Here is a 20318-nt window from a genome sequence, read left to right as displayed (position 1 = left end):
GGACCAAGACTTTGGAAATCCGGCCGACTGCAGGACCGCCTGACGACAGGATAACCCAAGTGTGATGACTGCAGCAGGGTAACACGATGAACATCCTCCATCTCATACCCTGCTCTCTTTAAAAAATCCCTCAGACAACACCTCTCTACCTGCTGGTTATGCCCATACCAAAAATAACTCTTCTTCTCTTCTCACTACTCTCACTCTCTGGGGCTACAGGTATGCACTCTTAGCAGGTCTGCAGCCATACCTATGACTGTTACTACACTGCCTACACAGATTTAAATGCATGTAAATAATTGTATACAGTGTTACTGTTTTTTCTGCCTCCCAACCAGTAATGTCTAGGGCATCTATATGACCAAAAGTACATATTAATATTATCGATGGACTACCATAAAACTGCAATGAAATTGCTAAAAAACTGTAAATACTGCTTTTGATATATCTGTATTTTTTTTTATATTTGTATTTCTGTAATGTGACTTATGTGGAGCTTTTCTCCCTGGGCCTCCACTGAAAATGGGCTCACCTAGGCCCAGTGGAATTTCCCGGTAAACAAATGCAATGATGTTGTTGTTGTTGCGTCTTTCGGCTTTTTCCCGGTGAGGGGTCGCCACAGTGGAACTCCGGTCTGCTAATGATGGGCAGCAGATTATCACGTGCCGAGTTGCCAGCTCTGACGCACAGCCTTCAACGAAGGTATGCCCATTCACGCACGTCTCCACACAGAAGACGCTCTAGCTGAGAATCAAACAGGACAACATCTTACTGTGAGGCAACAACGCTACCGCAGCACCACCACCGCAGTTTTTCGGTAAACAAGTGCAATAAATAAATAAATAAAAATAAACATAAGATCAGTATTTGAAATGTGTCCCTATTTTGGGGCTGTGAGAGCTAAGGTGAGAAGTGAGAAATTAATTTGTATTCCCTCATTACTGGCTTTGTCTAGATTTTCTGTGTAAAAGAGGTTGAGAGCTATGGTGAGAACTGAATTCACTAAAGGATATCCATTTAAGTTTCAGTCTTCCTATTTTTCAGGAAATGGCTGATTTGGCATAGTGGTATGTTGCGCTGACTGTAGTGCTCATGGTCCTGGGTTTAAGACTTCCCAGTGAAATGCATGGTAGTAACACATTTTATTCTAGCAACTTTCCAAAATTATACAATCAATGTTTAAAATGAGTCCCTGGTTTTTGGCCTTTCGTACCCCCCCCCCCAATTGAAATTGAAAATAAGTGCAAGAAGCTGTGCAAGAAGCTGTGCAAGAAGCCTATGGGTTACACTACTGTCATTCTATTTATAGTGTGGGTGTGGAAGTAGACTTTTATGATGGAAATGTTCTGAATTGGGCAGTTTTGTCATTATTGGTTCATGCCTTTTGTTTCATTGCCTAAACTGGAAAAATTTTCAAACAATAAATGTAAAATGCGCTCTGTCTCACAAGTGTGCTGTATTATACAAGGAATATAACTTAATAAAGTCAGGAAGGTGCATCAAAGAAAACATGTACATTTCTTGTTTTGTGTGCAACGGGCCAATGATTTGAAAACAGACCAAAGGTAATCTTTATCCACCACTGGTCAGATGCATTTCCTTTGAATGTTGTGTGGGTTTCAATGAATGAGAGTTTCAGAGAAGTTTTAATGCCAAGTCTATTTTCATTGTGAGACACTATTGCTTTGTTTAGCAGATGTCTATTGGTGTTTGTGCATTGGGCTGTAAAATGTAAAAATAAAATCCAAATAATCATTGCATTGGTAAATGGGGCAAAATAACAAGGTAATGAGACATTGGAATGGCTGCAAGGGGACTCTGGTGCCATATTTTGGTCGTCTGTTCTTCAGTTTGCATTTGAAAGTTGGTATCCCACAATTCCATTAGAGTGGGCAAGGTTACATAATTATGCACATTTTATGTTAATCAGCGTACAGATTTGTACCTATTTTTCATGGGCCTTGTCCAGATTTTTGATGTTTCCAGGTTGAGAGGTATGGTGATGGGTTCCTATCACATCATCGAACTGTGTAATCACTGACACTCACCTCTTCGACACCAATCCATCGACGTCCATATCATCGACAATTCCGGTAAGCGACCTTCCCCCTCACAGGACCCATGGTAGCACTTTCAAGGTAAATTGTACGGAATCACGTAAACCCTGATCGGTGTAACACAGGAAGAAGCGCTACCATGGGTCCTGTGAGGGGGAAGATCGCTTACCGGAATTGTCGATGATATGGACGTCGATGGATTGGTGTCGAAGAGGTGAGTGTCGGTGATTACACAGTTCGATGATGTGATAGGAACCCATGGTGATGTATAATGTCTGCAACTACTGATGTTTCAATGGTGTCTGTGACGTATAATGTTTGCAACTAAAGTGGTGTCATTTTTTGTTTTTCATTTATATAAATGTAACATTGCCTATATCATCTGTAATAATTTAATAAAAATGTTTGCTGGAAAAAAAATGTTCCTCATTATGGCGAGGCCAAAAATGTCCCGATTTTTTACTCTTCCTACATACTGGATCACAATTTTGTATGATGTCTTACTCACCATCCTGCTGGCATCTTTTTTTTTTCTTACCATCATATACAATTAATGCAATGCTCTAAAATGTTTTTCCCCACTTGCGATCACTTTTCCTAAGGTATGCAACTTTGCCAGCTTTTGCCACTTCAATATAAATTTCTTTGTCCAGCTGAGTAACCCAAAAAGCCTCACTTTCTGCAGCTTCCTAAATTCACATTTACAAGATGCATGCATTTTTCCTTAACCAATTCTCCAAACAACTCTAAAACCATTATAAAATAAGTCTTTCAAGGATACTGAGCTATGCTTGCTAATAACAGCTGAAGAATGTACCTTTTACATTCCTCTTTCGTACATGCCCAAACAGATCAAGTTCCTCAGCTTGTCAAACTACATTATGTAAAAGGTGATAAGTGCCACTTCCCAACTCATACAGTGCTAATTATGCTGGGTTTCCCAATCACATGCATCAGCAATTACTGAAAAGATTTCATATTAACTTGGCTGTTCAAGATCATTAGGACCTCCCACTCAATATCAAGTAGGTAATGGATGAGTAATAAAATGTACATCATCATATCATACACCTACACTATTCAACACAAAGGCAAAGTTTATTGCTGTGGAAGATTAAGGAAAATATTTTTCTCTGCTAAAAAGAATGCAAGGCAAAAACTTACAAGTTAAGCAATAACATGTCCCATCTGGCAATGTACTGCCCTCAGTACTGACTAGTTTCATCACTCCTAAGTCTGCTGGTTGTGCAGGGCTAACCTAGCATTATTTCTCTAGAAGGCATCCAAAGTCTCACCTTAAGCATACAGAAACACACAGTCATTTGGATAAATTAAAACAAGTATATAACTATACCTGGGTATAGGCTGTGATGTAGGGACCACAGGTACGAACTTTGGACAATTGGCCATTTGTTCCTGAACCTTTGAACAGGAGGAAATGTGAGACCTCATCTTTGCCAATGTGACCTGTGCAAAAGAAAAACAGCAAATACTTTGGATATATACTATTCAGATACAAGTGATACATGACTGACTGACAAGACCATCATTTTAACCATAGTTACTAGTCTTAATCACTTCAGTTAAGAACTCCCCTCCAATGTACATTATGCGATTTGGAAATTTGCAGAGGATTCCGAAATTACAACACCCAAATAACACTTCTCCTACATAATTTTTAGTGAAAAAAACATCTTGCTAAACTTTATGGAAAGGGAGGGATTACTTGGAAACATTTTTAAATGAGAGGCATCAGGAAACTTGAATGTTGTAAGATGTTCGGTCTTTTTTTCCTTGTAAAACTCATCTGACAGAATTCACAGAAAGCTTGGTGAAAAAGGATTTTAGGCTGCACACCCCCCTGAAAAAGAAAGTCTCAGATAACATATTTTACAAATATTTTTAGCTACAAAAAATACAGAAACAGATTTTGAGCCTTATTCACCTAATCCACCTTAGAATGCCAAGAGAAAAACAAAAGAACTATTGATTAAAACAATTCCTGGGTGGTCAAAATCACTACATACAGTGATTAAGTCAATAGGAATAATTGAAATCAGTGTACAAGGTCTAAAATGTGTTTTATTGACCCTTGACCCTTTGTACTGCATCACAGATGTTCATCATTTAAAAGCAACGTCAAGGTTTTGCCGAGCTTCCTAGGTGATTTAAAAGAACTTGCGCACGTAATGCCATTGACAGAATCTCAACAATAAAACAAACAGAAGCTGGGGGGCACTGCAAGCCCCTGTGCTCTCTAGTCTACCCCATGCAATGGCCAAGCATACCTAAATGACAAACAGTCAAACACTACATACTTGCCCATCTAACAGCAACCACCACCCCATGGAGCAGGAGGGAAGACAGGGGAGATGGCAGCAGGGTAAGATATTCACCCATTGCATAAGGCCATTTTGTAGATTAAGTGGCACAGTGGATGTAAGTTAGGTACTTATTGGAGCATTAGATTTTTTCTGGTCTTTGTCCAGACACTGGAACTGAAGAAAGAATCTAACCTGAACCAGTGGATAGGAAATTATTCACCCCAAATCTGGAACCTATGTCTCTGAAGGAAAATGGCAACCATTAAAAATCCTGCCCTAGTTAACATACACCCTTTAGTACGCCTTAGAGGTTATTCTAAAGAATAGTTGTGTAAAATCTTACTTAAAGTGATCCAGCTGCTGAGCGTCCCTGGTAGGGTTACCACCTGTCCCACTTTGCGAGAGACAGTCCCTTTTTGGGCAGTTGTGTCCTGACAAGAAATTGTAAAAATGGCAAATGTCCTGAGATTTTAGGACAAAATTATTTCCTATATTTTATTAAATAGTTGCATAAAACAGTTATTCTGTATCTAAAATACCTAAATGTTATAAGAAACGGAATAAGCAACTAAAATGCTACAAGAATAAGCTTTTATTTAGGCAAAAAAGTTAAGTTCTATCCTTTGTACGGACCTTCGGTATGTGCCGGCCTGTAAAATCTGATGTTTGTACCAAAAATGTCCCACTTTCTCCATTTGAAAAGGTGGCAACCCTAGTCCCTGGTCCCCAGCACCTTTGAGCTACCTACCCAGATCTCTTTGCCCATATCCTGTCCAGGAAACTGACTCCTCACGCCTGACGCCAAGGGACCCATTCCAACCTGCTGTTACATCCCAGGGTCTCCCATCCTTGTTCCCAAAAGTTTAAAGAAGCAAAAACGTATGTGGTTTTCTTAAACCTAACAGTTAACTAAAGAGGGGTTATATTTGGTAGGTACTTGAAAGGACGCTTCTAAGACAGGACAGTCAGCAGCTTATCCATTAGCCTGTTCACCCTTCGCAGACCTTTTAAAGCTCTAATTCTAGTCTCACCTCTTAACCCTGGAACAGTCTTCTCCCTCTTACTATCTGCTACTGCAACATTTGTTTTGTCCACTAGGTGGCACCCTCACCCAGTTCTACCTCCCACTATCTATCCCACTATCCCTTACCATAACATGACAAATTTTCCTTGATTTTCCCCCAGTCTTGCTACTATCTTAACTCACTTTTAATCTTTTTACTACTACCTTCAGCTTTTTAGCCAGCTATAAAGCTCATTCATATATTCTTACTTACATCTTCAGCCTTGTGCCAGCTTCTATCCCTCCTTCTCCACCCATAGTATATTCCAATATACTTCCTGTCCTAATAATGTTACTTATTATCCCACATTTTATCCTCTAATCCTCTACACTCAGCACCCATCTACACCCATACTATCCATCCTCCCACTGTGCCCAATCTCTCCTCTTACCTGCAACATTGCTTACCTTTCTTAAAAGCTTCTTCACTGATTGATTCTTCCTCTTATGCTTCTTCCTTCTCTTGTCTCTATCTGCTCAGTTCACCCTACAGGCTCACTCAGCTCCCCTACCCCCAATTCCCTCCCACCCCCAGAGGTCCTAGACTTATACCTCTTAACACCCTCTTTCCAAAGCCAACAAATCAAATTGATCTACCAACCTAACCTTTTACACCACACCCTTCCTCCACATAGCCAATCATAAGCTCATACTTAAAGTAACATAACCTACTCATATCTTTACTTCACTTTTATCATTCCTACCTATTTGTTAGCTCCCATAATATGACTAAGAATTATGCTCACATTAGCTAAATATACTCCTACCAAAATTCTTCTCATTGCCACACTTATAATTGTTCTCACCTCATCTTATCTCTTAACCTCATTTACACATCTAAATTTTTCACAACTTCACTATCCTTATAAACAAACCATACAATCTCTCACTACCTCCCACCAGCATATAAATATAACTTCCATACCTAGCTACCTTCTATCAAAGTACCACAGACTGCCCCACATTAAATATAATAACCAAGAAAGTTCAATATCTAATCAGTAACACACAATCCTTTACTTAGACTGAAAAGCCTATCCTTAGAAGATGGAGATATCCACCCTAATCCAGGCCCAGCCAATGTCCTTTCCACTAACTCTCTTACTCCCAATCCTATTACCTCACTCTCCCCTACCAAACTTCCCAACTCACTCCTAATTGCTCATCTCAATATCAGTAGCTTAAATAATAGTGGCCCACCTCCATGCTCTCCTGGATGTATACTCCTTTGACATCCTTTGACAGAAACATGGTTAAAACCTGGAACCCATGATAATGAAATCACACCTCCAGGCTATAGTATATTGAGATGTGATTGTAACAAAAGAAAGGGTGGGGAGTAGCAATTCTATTCAAAGAAGGCCTAGTAGTCACCTCTTCACCTTACAACCATCCTATGAAAACCAATACTGAAATACTAATCTCCAAAATACAGATCAATTCTAATAAATCTATAAATATTATCTGTATCTATTTACCTCCTGGGAACATCACTACACTAGAGAATATACTTTGCTGGGTCGCATCATCCTTCCCTCAAGAAACTATAATCCTAGGTGACTTAAACATTGATTGGAAGAACATCAATACTGACCATCCTACTTCCCATATTAACCTTCATAGCTTGTCTCAAACCATTACCCCCCCCCCTTAGAATTAACAAACCAAACAAAAAAAGAGACTACCTTAGACTGGATTCTTATAAACAACTTTCAACAAACTTATAAGGAAGGGACCTTCCCTGATGATGTAAGTGACCACTCACTGACCTACATAAATCAGGGAAAACATTAATATTGCCCAACCCACAATATTTCGGACAATTCGGAGCAACAAGCATTTTAACATACAGCTATTCCAAAGTGAAATTACTGCTTGTAATTGGTCTCCCCTAAAAGCCCTACCACTTGAAGAGGCTGTCAAATACTTCAACTCTAAATTCTTAACTATCCTAGACCACCATGCACCTAAGCGTATCATCAGAATTAGATCAAAACCAGCTCCTTGGCTCTCTAAAGATACCAGGCAAAAAATCCTACTCAAACAAAACCTGGGATAGGTGGCATAGTACTAAACTTACAGATGATCAACAAGTATTTAAAACTGAGAAATTTGACAAAAAAAGCAATACTCTCAGATCTTATACTGTAAAATGCAGCAAACACAGCAAAATAATCTGCAGAAATTCTGGGCAAGTATCAACAGACTCCTTACCCCTGGTCACTCCAGTACACCAAGCCCAACAGACACTAATCTCAAGACCCCTATCGAAACCGCTAACACCTTTAATGCCTTCTTTACTGAGGCCATACAATCCCTGGCCAGCCAACTATCCCTTGACAACTCTAGTTTTCCTATCCCCAATAATAGTCCTATTCCCAATTTCAAGTATCCCTTGACAACTCTAGTTTTCCTATCCCCAATAATAGTCCTATTCCCAATTTCAAATTACAACCCATCTCTACTAATTTTATCTACAAACTCATCCAAAAACTGAAGCCTTGTACTCCTTCTGCCGACCAGATCCCAGCTGAATATTTGAAAAAAGCAGCTACATCTGTAGCCTATCCCATATCAATTCTTATAAACAGAACCATAAAGGAAGGAACCATCCCAGCCACAGGGAAAATTTCTCACATTATTCCCCTACATAAAGGGGGTAACTCGAATGAATACTCCAACTACCAACCTATAGCTTTACTATCTCTTTTAACTAAAATCATGGAAAGATGCATTCATCACCAGCTACTGAACCATTTAATTCAGCATAACTTACTAGCCAATACCCAGCATGCTTTAGGCCATTCCATAGCACCGCTACTGCCCTTCTTTCCTTCACTGATTCTATCAACAGAAACCGCAATAATAATATTCTCTCTTCAGCTCTCTTTATTGATCTTTCAAAAACTTATGACATGGTTAACCACCCTTTGCTTATAAACATTCTAAAATCACTTTCTTTTGACTCTCTAGCAGTACAATGGTTCACTTCCTACCTCAGCAATAGACAGCAAGCAGTGCTCTGGGAGAATAATGCATCATCCCTTCTGCCTGTCACCTTGGAGTCCCCCAGGGCTCAATCCTAGGCCCTCTACTTTTCTCTATATTTATAAATGACCTGCAATTAGCTATCCCACAAGCAACCTGTATACAATATGCTGACGATTCTACACTTATTTGCACAGCCAAATCTTCTCCTGAACTACAATCCATAACTCAGAAGGTGTTTAACACAGTTGAGTCATGTTTTTTAAAGCATCGTCTCCTCTTGAATCCCAAAAAAAAAAAAAACTCCTACTCTTTACTCCTACCTATAAGTCCACACCATTAGACATCTCAGTCATCCCTAATAATGGTATCCTCATTTCTCCCGACTCCAACACCAAACTCCTTGGAATTACAATAGATAACTTTAATTTCGACTCTCACATTAACAACACTATAAAAAAAGTTAACAGAAGAATGGGCTCGCTATATAGGATTAGACCCTTCCTTACCTTTACAACTAGAACCACTATCGCCCACTCATTTCTAATCTCTATACTGTTCTATGCCTCACCAATTTAAACAAACCTAACTAAAACAACATGCTCAAACTAGCTAGCTCCTATAATAACATTGCCCGATTTGCCAATGGAAACCCCTTCAAAATCTGTCTTGAACTACAGAATCAGCTTCAATTTAACCAACTTACCATAGCCCATAAGGTCCTCAATGATCCAAACAAAACTCCAATACTCTCCAACCTTATAATCCCCTATAAAAATCTCAATACCTTACACTCCTCAAATAAACTATTAGCATAATTAGGTCCAACAACATGGCAGGTGACTCTCTCTTTTCAAACACAGCTGGCAAAAACTGGAACCTTCTATCTAGTGAACTTACATTGCTTCCTTTCCTACCCCTCTTCAAACAAAAACTCAAATTATTCCTTAGAACACACTGGTTATGCCCTTGCAGTAACCCTGACTAGAATTTCACCCCTGTTCTACCATTTCCCAGTCTCTACTCAAAACTAGACAATATTGTTTAGCATCCATGAAAGATTGAACTGTAAAACTACTGTAACATTGAAGTATTTTACTCCTCAGAAGATCATGTCCTAATTTCTGTTCTTTGTCATGTTATGTACAACATATTTGATATAACTGCTATTTACTATTTTATTGTAAACTACTACCTAGTTACTACTATTTTGTTAGTTTATTTTTAATGTAATCTTTATTTTTACTGTGGTAAAGTTTGGAGCTTTTCTCCCAGGGCCTCAACTGAAAATAGACATGTATCCAGTTAGACTAGTCCGGTCAACAAATGTAAAATAAATAAAACCATAGATGTCCTTCTCTTCGATGATGCAGTATTCATAACCTTTGGGATTCCCCACCTAGGCAACCTGAATGCCCAGCCAGTATACAAAAGACTTTTGCTACTGCATGGTATGTGCAACACTGCACATAGCAAAACAGCCTACGTAGGCACGTACCATTTCCTCAGAACTGAATGCCCCACTCAGAACACCAGTCCAAGGATAGGAGGTATACAACATCATACAATAAACAGCAAGTACCAAGGGGGGGTAGGAGGGAGGGATAGAATACTGCAACATGGAAGAGAAGGACATCTATAGTTATGGTTAGATTTTACACTATTCTATGTCCTTCTATTCCTATGTCGCAGTATTAATAATCTTTGGGAGAGTACCAAAGCTCAAGGCATGGAAAGGGAGGACGGAGCAGAGGAGGTTTTTAGGAACCCATGCAGGATTGCCCTAGCAAATCCTGCTTTGTACCTGGAAATAGTGTCCAGTTTGTAATGTTTGGTGAAGCTATGGACAGTGGACCATGTAGCCATTTCTAGAATAGATGCAATGTCCAGATCTTTGAAAAAGGCCCCTGAAGGGGCTACTGCTCTAGTAGACTGAGCCATTACAGTGGTAGTGCATGTCTTCCCATGACAGACATAAATGAGATTGCATTAGACATCCAGGTAAAAACAGTCTGGAGAATGTTTCCTTCCATCCCAGTGAAATGGGAAAAAGTACAGTTGTGTACACTTACCATAAACATAGATGTTCGAGTGTATTCACTTGTTGCAGTCATTACATTTGGGTAATCTGCTGGCAGGTTGCCCTCATTCGGCCTGAATTCCAAAAAGTCTTGGGTCCTGCATCGGTTGCCGTCTTCTCTTCCATGAAGTCAGGTCGTCAGGGGTATAAAACATGCAGCCGATGTCATTTTCTTTAGTTTTTCTTGCCCCCAATGTCAGGTCCCCCCAAAAAGGTAGCACTATATTATATATATATATATATATATATATATATATATATATATATATATATATATATATATATATATATACACACACATATATATATATATATATATATGCATACATATACATACATATATACATATATATATATATATATATATACATATATATATATACATACACATATACATACATACATACATACATCAATATAAACGTTACCTTCATCTACAAGCAAATACACCACAAAAGTTGTAGAAGATAGAGAAGGAAAGATAAACTGTAGAATGACAGGGGGATGGCGGGAGGGTAACCTGGACTGCAACAGTGAATACACTCTAACATCTACATTTATGGTAAGTGTACACAACTGTACTATGTTCTTCATGTTTCACTGCTGCAGTCATTACATTTGGGTAGAATCCCAAAGCTATGGTTGGGAGGCTGGAGCTAAACAGCATTAGGTGAGGCTATAAGGCCCTGCAGCACTGCAGTGGCAAAGCCTGCCGTGGCCTTAGAGTAGAGAGGCAAACGGTAATGCTTTGTAAAGGTGTGAAAAGAACTCCAAGTAGCAGCCTCTAGAATGTCCTTGGTTGGTACTCCTCTGAGAAAGGCTGCTGAAGTAGATGCAGCTCTGGTGGAGTGAGACCTAATGTCCTTGGGCACACCTTTGCCATGGTGTAAGTAGCAGAAATGGATGCAATGGCTTATCCACTTTGAAATGGTCTGCTTTGAAATAGCCTTTCCTTCTGATCCTGCAGCATATGACACTAGTAATTGCTCAGTTTTTCTTAGAGCTTTAGTCCTGCTCAAGTAGAATCTTAGCTGTCTGTGTATGTCCAAGGAATGCAGAATTCTCTCCCCTTTGTTCTGCGGATATGGATAAAAAAGTTGGCAGATGGATTGTTTGGTTAAGAACCAAACTGGAAACCACCTTAGGCATAAAAGTAGAATTTGTCCTCAGAGATACCCTGTCTGGGTAAAATATGATAAAAGGCTCTACTGCCATGAGGACCTGTAGCTCTGAAACTCTTTTTGCTGAAGTAACTGCTAGTAGCAGAGCTGTTTTCCATGATAAGAACTTTATATCAGCGGTAGCAGCTGGTTCAAATGGAGGCAGGGTGAGCTTTTCCAACACATAATTGAGGTCCCATGCAGGTAATGGTGATCTTCTAGGAGGCCTTAAATTTTTGGCTCCTCTGAGATACTGCTTTAGTAAAGGATGAGAAAAGATTGGTGACTCTGTATTGTAATGAGCCGAAATGGCAGAGGCATGGATTTTGATTGATGAGAAAGATAGGCCTTTGTCAAGCATCTCAGTTAAGTATTGTAATATCTGAGGAATATGCGGTTCTGCTGTATCAGTTCCTTGTGCTTGATTACAAGCACAGAATCGCTTCCATTTGTCAGCATAAGATTTTCTAGTATTAGGCCTTCTGGCTTCCAAAATGACATCCATCACTGCTTTACTGAGAGGTGTCATTTGTATGATTACAGGAGTAGCCATGCTGCCAGGTTCAGAGTCTGTAGTTGATTGTGCAGGATTTGATTGTTTTGCTGGGACAGTAGTTGTGGTTTTTGAGGCAAGGTCCAAGCTGGGTATTGAGACAAGTTCCTTAGGATTGGGTACCAGTATTGACGGGGCCAGTCCGGGGCAATTAATATCTTTGGCTTCTCTTGTCTGACTTTTAAGAGGACCTTGGGTAGAAGAGGCAGAGGAGGAAAGGCGTAAACTGATAGGTTTTTCCAACTGAAGGATAGGGAGTCCACTTTCCATGCTTGCCTGTGATAAGTCCTTGTGCAGAACCTTTCCTGTTTCTGTGCCTCTGCCCATTGATTTTTTGGCAGATCTGGCCAACCATTTGTCATTGGCAAAGTGTGGAAATGGATCTGCATCCCTGTGATACAATGTTTAGTACCCACTTGTCCTGGGTTATTAACTGCCAATTTTGAGCAAAAAGTACCCCTATGGGTGCTGCCAAAAGATAAGTGCTTGGTGTAGGCAGAGGGAAGTCATTGGGATTGCTTTCGATAGGTTTGTGTTTTATCTCCTCCAGATTTGGAGGTGGATGCGCCCCACTGCTTTGACCTGTACGAGTCTTGAGCCTGGTACCTGGAACCCTTAGGGCATCTGTATTTGCCCTTTGAGCTGTCTGTAGGCCAGTGTCTACTGAATCTTGGTGGCTGCACTTGTAAGAAATCTTTAACAGTTTGCATAGACTTAGCTTTATCTTCCATTTTCTTTAAAACCATTACTGCCTTAATACCAAACAGAGAATCATGCTGTAAAGGTGCATCTAGCAATTTAGCTTTAACATGATCAGGCAGATTTTGTTCCTTTAACCAGGCATGCCTCCTAATCACAGATCCAGTAACTGCGGCCCTGCAGGAGGCCTCTAAAGAATCAAAATCACATTGCAAAGTATGGTTTCCAGCTTGTTCAGCTGCATGCAATAATTCCTGCAATCCTTTATTTTCTGCACATTCTGAAATCAACATAATTTTCTGTTTCAGCAATCCCATAACATGTTGGTACTTAAGCAAAGTTGGTACTTAAGGCCCGGATTGCCAAGGCTGCAGATGTATAAACCTTTTTTTCCCCATCTGTCCAGTGCCCTAGAATCTCTGTCAGAGGGGGTAGGTTTTTTGCTGTCGAGGCCTTAACTTCCTTTGGACCCTGTGAAATAGTTTCAGGATCAGCAGCAGGGTTTCTAAATAAAAATGTATGTGAGTCGGGGACTCTGTAATATCTGTCAGGCTTACTGGGAGCCGGAGGTAAGGAGTCAGGGGTCAAGCTTGACTCCGAAAACACATCATCCACAATGTCTAAAACAGGGGGAATGGCTAAAGGCTTGTGCTGTCAGAGAAGAAGGAAATCCCCGAGCCTTTACTCTCCCAGTAAAAATGCTCCCTCAAAGTATGCAAGGTTTCTCCAAATGAATAATCCTCAGGAGGAGATGCAGATGGAATAGACTCCTCAGCATCAGAATCCTCATAGGGAGATATAGATAATTCCTGATCAGAAGAGGAATCAGAAGAAACAGAAACCTGATCTGAAGATTCATAATCAGTGTCTTGCCTAGGCCTCTTATCTAGAGGGGGATGGGTACCCCTGATCAAGGTAATAAGGTCTTCAGCCATTTTGATCATCTGTTTTTTAGGCACAGAGGCCTGTGCACGTGGTTCATGCGTCAGTTTTTTAGGTTTAGAAGTTGCTTTTGTCTTTGGTTTTGCAGCCGTCTTCGGTTTGGTGTACAAATGTTGAGGTCTGAATACACCCACAGAGGCCGGTGCCTGCTCAGCGGCTCCAGACCCATCCAAGGGAGACGCATCTGTTGGGTCCAATACCTTGAGTATCTTGAGGCATGCCGGACTCCACATGGGTGTTGGTAGAGGCCAGCGACTCGAAGGTAGCAGGTATCAAGGTCTGCGAAGGTGCCTCACTGAGTACCGGCGAACTGGAGACTGGGTTAGGAGAAGCTTCGTCAGTTTTGGATCTCGACTGCCTTTCTCTGTCCTTTTCTTTGCGTTTTTTATGTACTCCGGTAGTCGGATTGCTATCAGACGACATTTCTGGGTAGTTAAATCTGTTTCCAAAATACTTTGATGCAAAAATATACAGACGCTTAATAGTGCGTTGGTTAAATCTGGCATAAAACCGACAGCCAGGCACGTTGTGATCAGGGCCTAAGCAAGGAATACAGTATAAAATGGAAATCCTTATGAGGTATTTGCTTCCCACAAGTAATACAATTATTAACTTTTTCTGACATCGGTAAAAAGCAAGAAAAAAAAAGTTTCCCCAATGGGGTACTTAGCTTTAGTGAAGACTTCGGTTCTGAAACTCAAACTCAAATATTTCAGTAGTCGGCCGACTGGCACTTGCAAAATGCTTCTGCTTCGGGCACCGCATGGCAAAAAAGACTAAAGAAAATGGCATCGGCCACATGTTTTATACCCCTGACGACCTGACGTCATGGAAGAGAAGACTGCAACCGACGCAGGACCCAAAACTTTGGAATTCAGGCTGACTGAGGGCAACCTGCCAGCAGATTACCCAAATGTAATGACTGCAACAGTGAAACACGAAGAACATCCTAAGAATTGCTCAGGATTTCCTAATAGGCTTGGTTTTGTCTGCACAAAATCTGAGTTGTATGTGCACATCCAAGAAATGAAGGATCCTTTCAATAGGGTTTTTACGGCTAGGAAAAAAGGTGAGCCAGATGAATGGATTGGTTTAGGAACAAATCATTAACCAACTTAGGCATGAAGAAAAGTTTAGTATGAAGAGATACCTTGTCCTTGTGGAAAACAAGGAAAGTTTGGCAAGCCATAAGGGCTTGGAGTTCAGAAACTCTTCGAGCAGAAATGATGGCTACTAAAAGGATTGTTTTACAAGTACAAAATTTTAAGGAAGCTGACCCTGCTGGATCAAAAGGAGCCCGAGTGAGAAGGCACAGGAGAAGATAAAGGCAGACATGCTGAAATGGATGACAGATGGGCTTTAACAGAACATTAGGGCTGAGGCAGACAAAGAAGCAAGCTGAGGCTTGCCTGGAGAATCAGGAGCGTCTGACAATAGCTGGGAAGCTCGGGAAAGCAATGCCAGAACATATTTCGACATAGGAGTCTGGTAGCTGATGATTCTGAAAGCCAAGGTAGAGGAAGTATACATTTTTTCCCCTATCCTTGTCAAAAGGGAGCAGATTAGTAGAGGGAAGATGTCTAAAAGGTTTGGTTGCAGAAAGAGAAATAACTGCAGAGTCTGCCGAAGGACATTTAAATAAAAAGTTGCTGTCCTCAGAGAATTTATAGAATCTTTCAGGCTGTTTTGGGGCTGGAAGTTGAGAATCTGGACTCTGACACAGAGGGAAAGGCATCCAGAAAATCAGGGAGAACAGGGGAGATGGAGAGTTCATCAACAGGTCATATCTATTTTTAAACTTCTGATACTCGACTACTTTCCCATTTAAAGAAATCTCTCTTTCTAGAAATTGTTTCTCAAAAGGACAAATCTTCCTCAGGAGAATCCCCACTGCTATAATCTAATTCTGCGGAAGCATAGTAAAGAGGAGACCATTTCAGATGTTTAGATCAAAGATTCATCTGATGAAGTTTCTTCTTCTCCAGGAGGCTCTTGTTTCTCTACTGATCTCCTAGGAGTGGATGAAGGAACAGAAATGGAAGGTTGAGCAGAAGATGGATTTAAAGCCAGAAAGGCAGTTAGGATTCCCTGTGAGAAGGCCTGCCAGTCTAGAGGAGGATCCTGGGAAGAGGAAACCCATTTTTCCTTTAAATTTCCTCTTAACAAGAAGATCCCCCCTAGGTTGTGAAAAAACAGCCAACATATGCCTAGGCACTGGGTTGGGCATAGTGATAGCCTGAGATGCTGGAGCTGGAAGGGCAGCACTAGGGACATCTGAAGCAGTGGGCCATGGTTCCTGTGACACCCGTGCCCTGGCCCAGCAATCAAGGAGCCTCAGTCCTCACCACTAACACCAGAGTGGGAGTCTCGCATATGAGGAAAGGATAACAAATACGCTCAGTAAAGTGCAATTTCCCTTAACAGCACGCAGAGTTCACAGTCAGTCCGGGGCTGGTCGTTCCCTTGCTCTCCATTTCCCCAATAAGACTCCCCACTGGTAGAACTATATGGTCCAGATCTCGGCCAGCTGTGCAAACTAAAATCTCCAGCACCCTTTCTGTCCAACCAGTGCTTCGTGTCCCTGCCCAAGTAGCTGACACACACACATTTTGAGATAAGTTTATACAACCACACAACACTTCTGGGGAAGACTGGCACAGGTTCTACAGCTGTGCCCCTTTTGCCCAGACTATATGGTAGTACCACATCCACCACCCAGCTAATATATTTCAGCTACTCAAAGACCCTTAAAAGGGTGTCCAATTATTACTGTGCAATACTATTATCCAATTGGTAGTATAATCCAGGGCTAAAGCTATTAAGAGTGGCTTTGTACAGTTTCACCAAAGCCATGCAAGTACTCTTAAGAGCTTAAATTATCTCTACACAAAGCAGCCACAGTTAAAAGGTTTTAACATATTTAATAAATAATAAAAACACAAGACAATACTTCTTACTACACAGTGTTAGTCAAGAGTTCAAATATCACACAGAAATACTTAAAATAATTCAGTAGTACATTTCTGAAATCACAGAAAAAGAATCTAATTTTTCTCGTTCCTAGCTATTTCTAAAAGAAAACACAAGTCTAAGATAACTTACATATGAGCAAAACAGTGCTGTGAGTTGGATGTTAAGACAAAAATGCTTAATGCCTTCTGATTCTCTGTTTAAATTGCTATTGCAGTCCTTGTTCCAATTACATTTCTTTTTACACTTTCCTGGTGTTCCCAGGCTAACCAATACTACATAATTGTTATCTTGCACCTGCAGGAAACTACAGCCATAGAGACATTCTACATGTAAACTCTAGTAATTATTCCTTAAGTTAAAACAAAAGGCAGGATGCTTCACTCCAGACTCCTTGAATCCAAATTCTAACTTCAAAGGGACAGGCATGAAATAATTTCAACTTCAAAGGACAGACAAGAAATGCTTGACTAAGCTTTCTTTACAGCAGAGGGCAATGTTGTTACATTGTTTAAAGTTCAACATTTCACGGCATATTCTTTCAATTAAGAAAACAAGTGTGTAGTTCAACAATCATATTTACAAATGATAGAATTCTATCTGGCTAGGCTGGCAGCCTTCATACCCCCCCCCCCCCCCCGGAGAACTCAAGCTAGTTTTTCAAGTGACCCTTGAGAAACGCCGCTCGAGAGGGTTAGGTCTATCTGACTTGTACCTCACCTCATTCCCTGTCTTGAGAGCCCATCTGCATTGGCACTGCTACTCCCACTGCGGTGCTCCACTGACATATCATATGTTTGCAACCCCAGACTCCATCTTAGCAACTTGGCATTTTGCTGGCTGGCTCTGTTTAACCATATTAGGGGGATGAGATCAGTCATAAAAGTGAATTTCCTTCCATACAGATAAGGCTGATGTTTCTGCAGTGCCCACACTATGGCTATGAATTCCTTTTCTACAGCTGCATAGCATTCCTCCCTGGGTTGGAGCCTACGACTGAGATAAACCACTGGGTTCTCTTCCCCCTCTGAAGAAATCTGGCTAAGTACAGCCCCCACCTCATGGTTCGAAGCATCCACCTGCACCACAGATTCTTTGCTGTAATCTGGACTGGCTAACACAGGGGGTCCTCCCAAAGCTTCTTTAAGCTTCTGGAATGCCTGCTCACATTCTGGGGTCCACACTACCTTATCTGGCCTGTTCTTCCTTGTCAGGTCTGTGAGGGGAGCAGCTATGGTACTATAACTGGGGATGATCTTTCTGTAGTACTCTGCTGTCCCTAAACATGCCCTCAACTGCTTTTTAGTAGCAGGTACAGGCCATGCCTGAATGGCTTTCACTTTGGCAGGTTCTGGCCTTATCTTACCACTCCCCATTCTATGTCTTAGGTAGGAGACCTCCACCATACCCGCCTGACATTTGCTCGGCTTAATGGTCAACCCTGCCCTCTGTAGTCTGTCCAGCACCTACCTGACATGCTGAAGGTGCTCTGGCCAGGAATGGCTGTAGATGGCAATATCATCCAAGGGCAAACCCTCCTGCTCCTGCTAGAATATTATCTACCAGCCTCTGGAAAGTCACTGGGGCATTCCCAAACGGCATCTTTGTGAACTCATACAAGCCAAATGAAATCACAAAGGCTGACTTCTCTCTAGCACTGGGAGTCAAGGGCACCTGCCAGTAACCCTTGGTAAGTTCAATGGTTGTAAGATACTTAGCCCCACCCAGCTGCTCAAGGGCCTTATCTGTCCTAGGCATGGGGTGCACCCTGGTTTCCCAGTGAACATGTCCCCAAATTCCTGCAATACTGCTCTGATTTCTCGAACCTGGGTAGGAGATAGCTGCTGGGACATTGCTACCCCTTCCACTGAGGTGTCAACCCGAGCTTCACTGAGGAGATCAGTCCCTAGATCTCCCTCAGACTCCTCCTGCAATCCACTGCAAATGATCAGCATATGGGCCTCCCTATCATGGTAAGGTTTCATCATGTTAACATGGTACACTTTGTGCCCTTGCCTTCTGCCTAGTAATTCCACCATGTAGTTAACATCACTTACCTTTCTTACCACCTTGTAGGGACCCTCCAGGCTACTTGCAGCTTGTTGTGTCTGACAGGAATGAGAAAGTACAGTTGTGTACACTTACTATACATTTAGGTGTTCAAGTGTATTCACTGTTGCAGTCATTACATTTGAGTTATCTGACTGCAGGTAGCCCTCAGCTGGCCTGAATATCAAAGTCTTGGGTCCTGCATCGGATGCGGTCTCATCTTCCATGGCGTCAGGTAGTCAGGGGTATAAAGCATGCAGCCGACGCCATTACATCAGTTTTTCTTGTCCCAGATATGTCAGGTGCCCCCATAACAGGAAGCAATTATAAATATATCAATCTAAAGGTTACACCTCCAACAAATAGCAAATACACCAGAAAGCTGAAATATACTAAACAAGAAAGGTATAGCCAAGAGAAGTCAGGGGGGCTGGAGGGAAGGTAACCAGGACTGCAACAGTGAATACACTCGAACATCTACATTTATGGTAAGTGTACACAACTGTACTATGTTCTTCATGTTTCACTGTTGCAGTTGTTACATTTGATTCCCAAAGCTAAGGTAGGGAGGAGGATGTTAGTGAGCATTAGGACCAGCTATTAAGCCCTGCAAGACTGCAGTGGCAAAACCACCTCTGGATTTAAAACATAAGCAAGTGATAATGCTTGGTGAAGGTATGTATAGAACTCCAGGTAGCAGCTTCTAGGATGTCCCCGGTAGGGACACATCTGAGAAAGGCTGTAGAGGTAGAAGCAGCCCTGGTGGAATGTGATCTTATCCCCTGAGGGGTAGGTTTTCCATGTTGCTTATAGCAGAAAAGAATGCAATGCCTTATCCACTTAGAAATGGTTTGCTTTGAAATGGCCTTCCCCTCTGCCCCTGCAGCAAAGGCAACTAGCAGCTGCTCAGTTTTTCTGAGAGGCTTAGTCCTGTCCAAATAAAATCTTAGTGGTCTGTGCACGTCCAAAAGTGCAGTATTCGTTCTCCTTTGTTCTGTGGATTAGGAAAAACGGTACGCAAATTAATGGACTGATTAAGGGCCACACTGGATACCACCTTGGGCATAAAAGAAGGATTGGTCCTGAGGGACATCCTGTCAACATGAAGATGATGAAGGGCTCCACTGTGATTAGGGCCTGAGGTTCAGACACACTTCTTGCTGAAGTGATGGCTAGAAGGAAAGCAGTTTTCCAAGAAAGGAACTTCAACTCTGCGGTTGCAGCTGGCTCAAATGGAGGTATTTTCCAATACAAAGTTTAGGTTCCAGGCTGGAGTAGGGGCTCTCCAGGGTGGTCTTAAATTTTTGGCCCCTCTGAGGAATTGTTTCAGCAGGGGGTGAGAGAAGAGGGGTGGCTCAGTATTACAATGTGCTGAAATGGCTGAGGATTGAATTCTAATTGATGAGAAGGAAAGGCCCTTGTGGAGCATCTCT

At 41.5% G+C, this 20318-nt stretch overlaps 1 protein-coding gene across 2 annotated transcripts in view; it reads right to left on the bottom strand.

The window, feature by feature from the left end:
* Nucleotides 1–20318, bottom strand: part of RNF166 (ring finger protein 166) — a 341673-nt gene that overhangs the window by 211373 nt on the left and 109982 nt on the right. For both annotated transcript variants that reach the window (XM_044081706.1, XM_044081707.1), the window contains exon 3: nt 3412–3524. In XM_044081706.1, the coding sequence (XP_043937641.1) occupies nt 3412–3524 (113 nt within the window). The remainder of the gene's footprint in view (nt 1–3411; nt 3525–20318) is intronic.

This window comes from Protopterus annectens, chromosome 8.part1 (assembly GCF_019279795.1).
Source record: "Protopterus annectens isolate FY-2018-M chromosome 8.part1, PAN1.0, whole genome shotgun sequence".
NCBI lineage: Eukaryota > Metazoa > Chordata > Ceratodontiformes > Protopteridae > Protopterus > Protopterus annectens.
The sequence above is the reverse complement of the archived record's forward strand: the minus strand, read 5'-3'. Positions and strand labels throughout refer to the sequence as shown.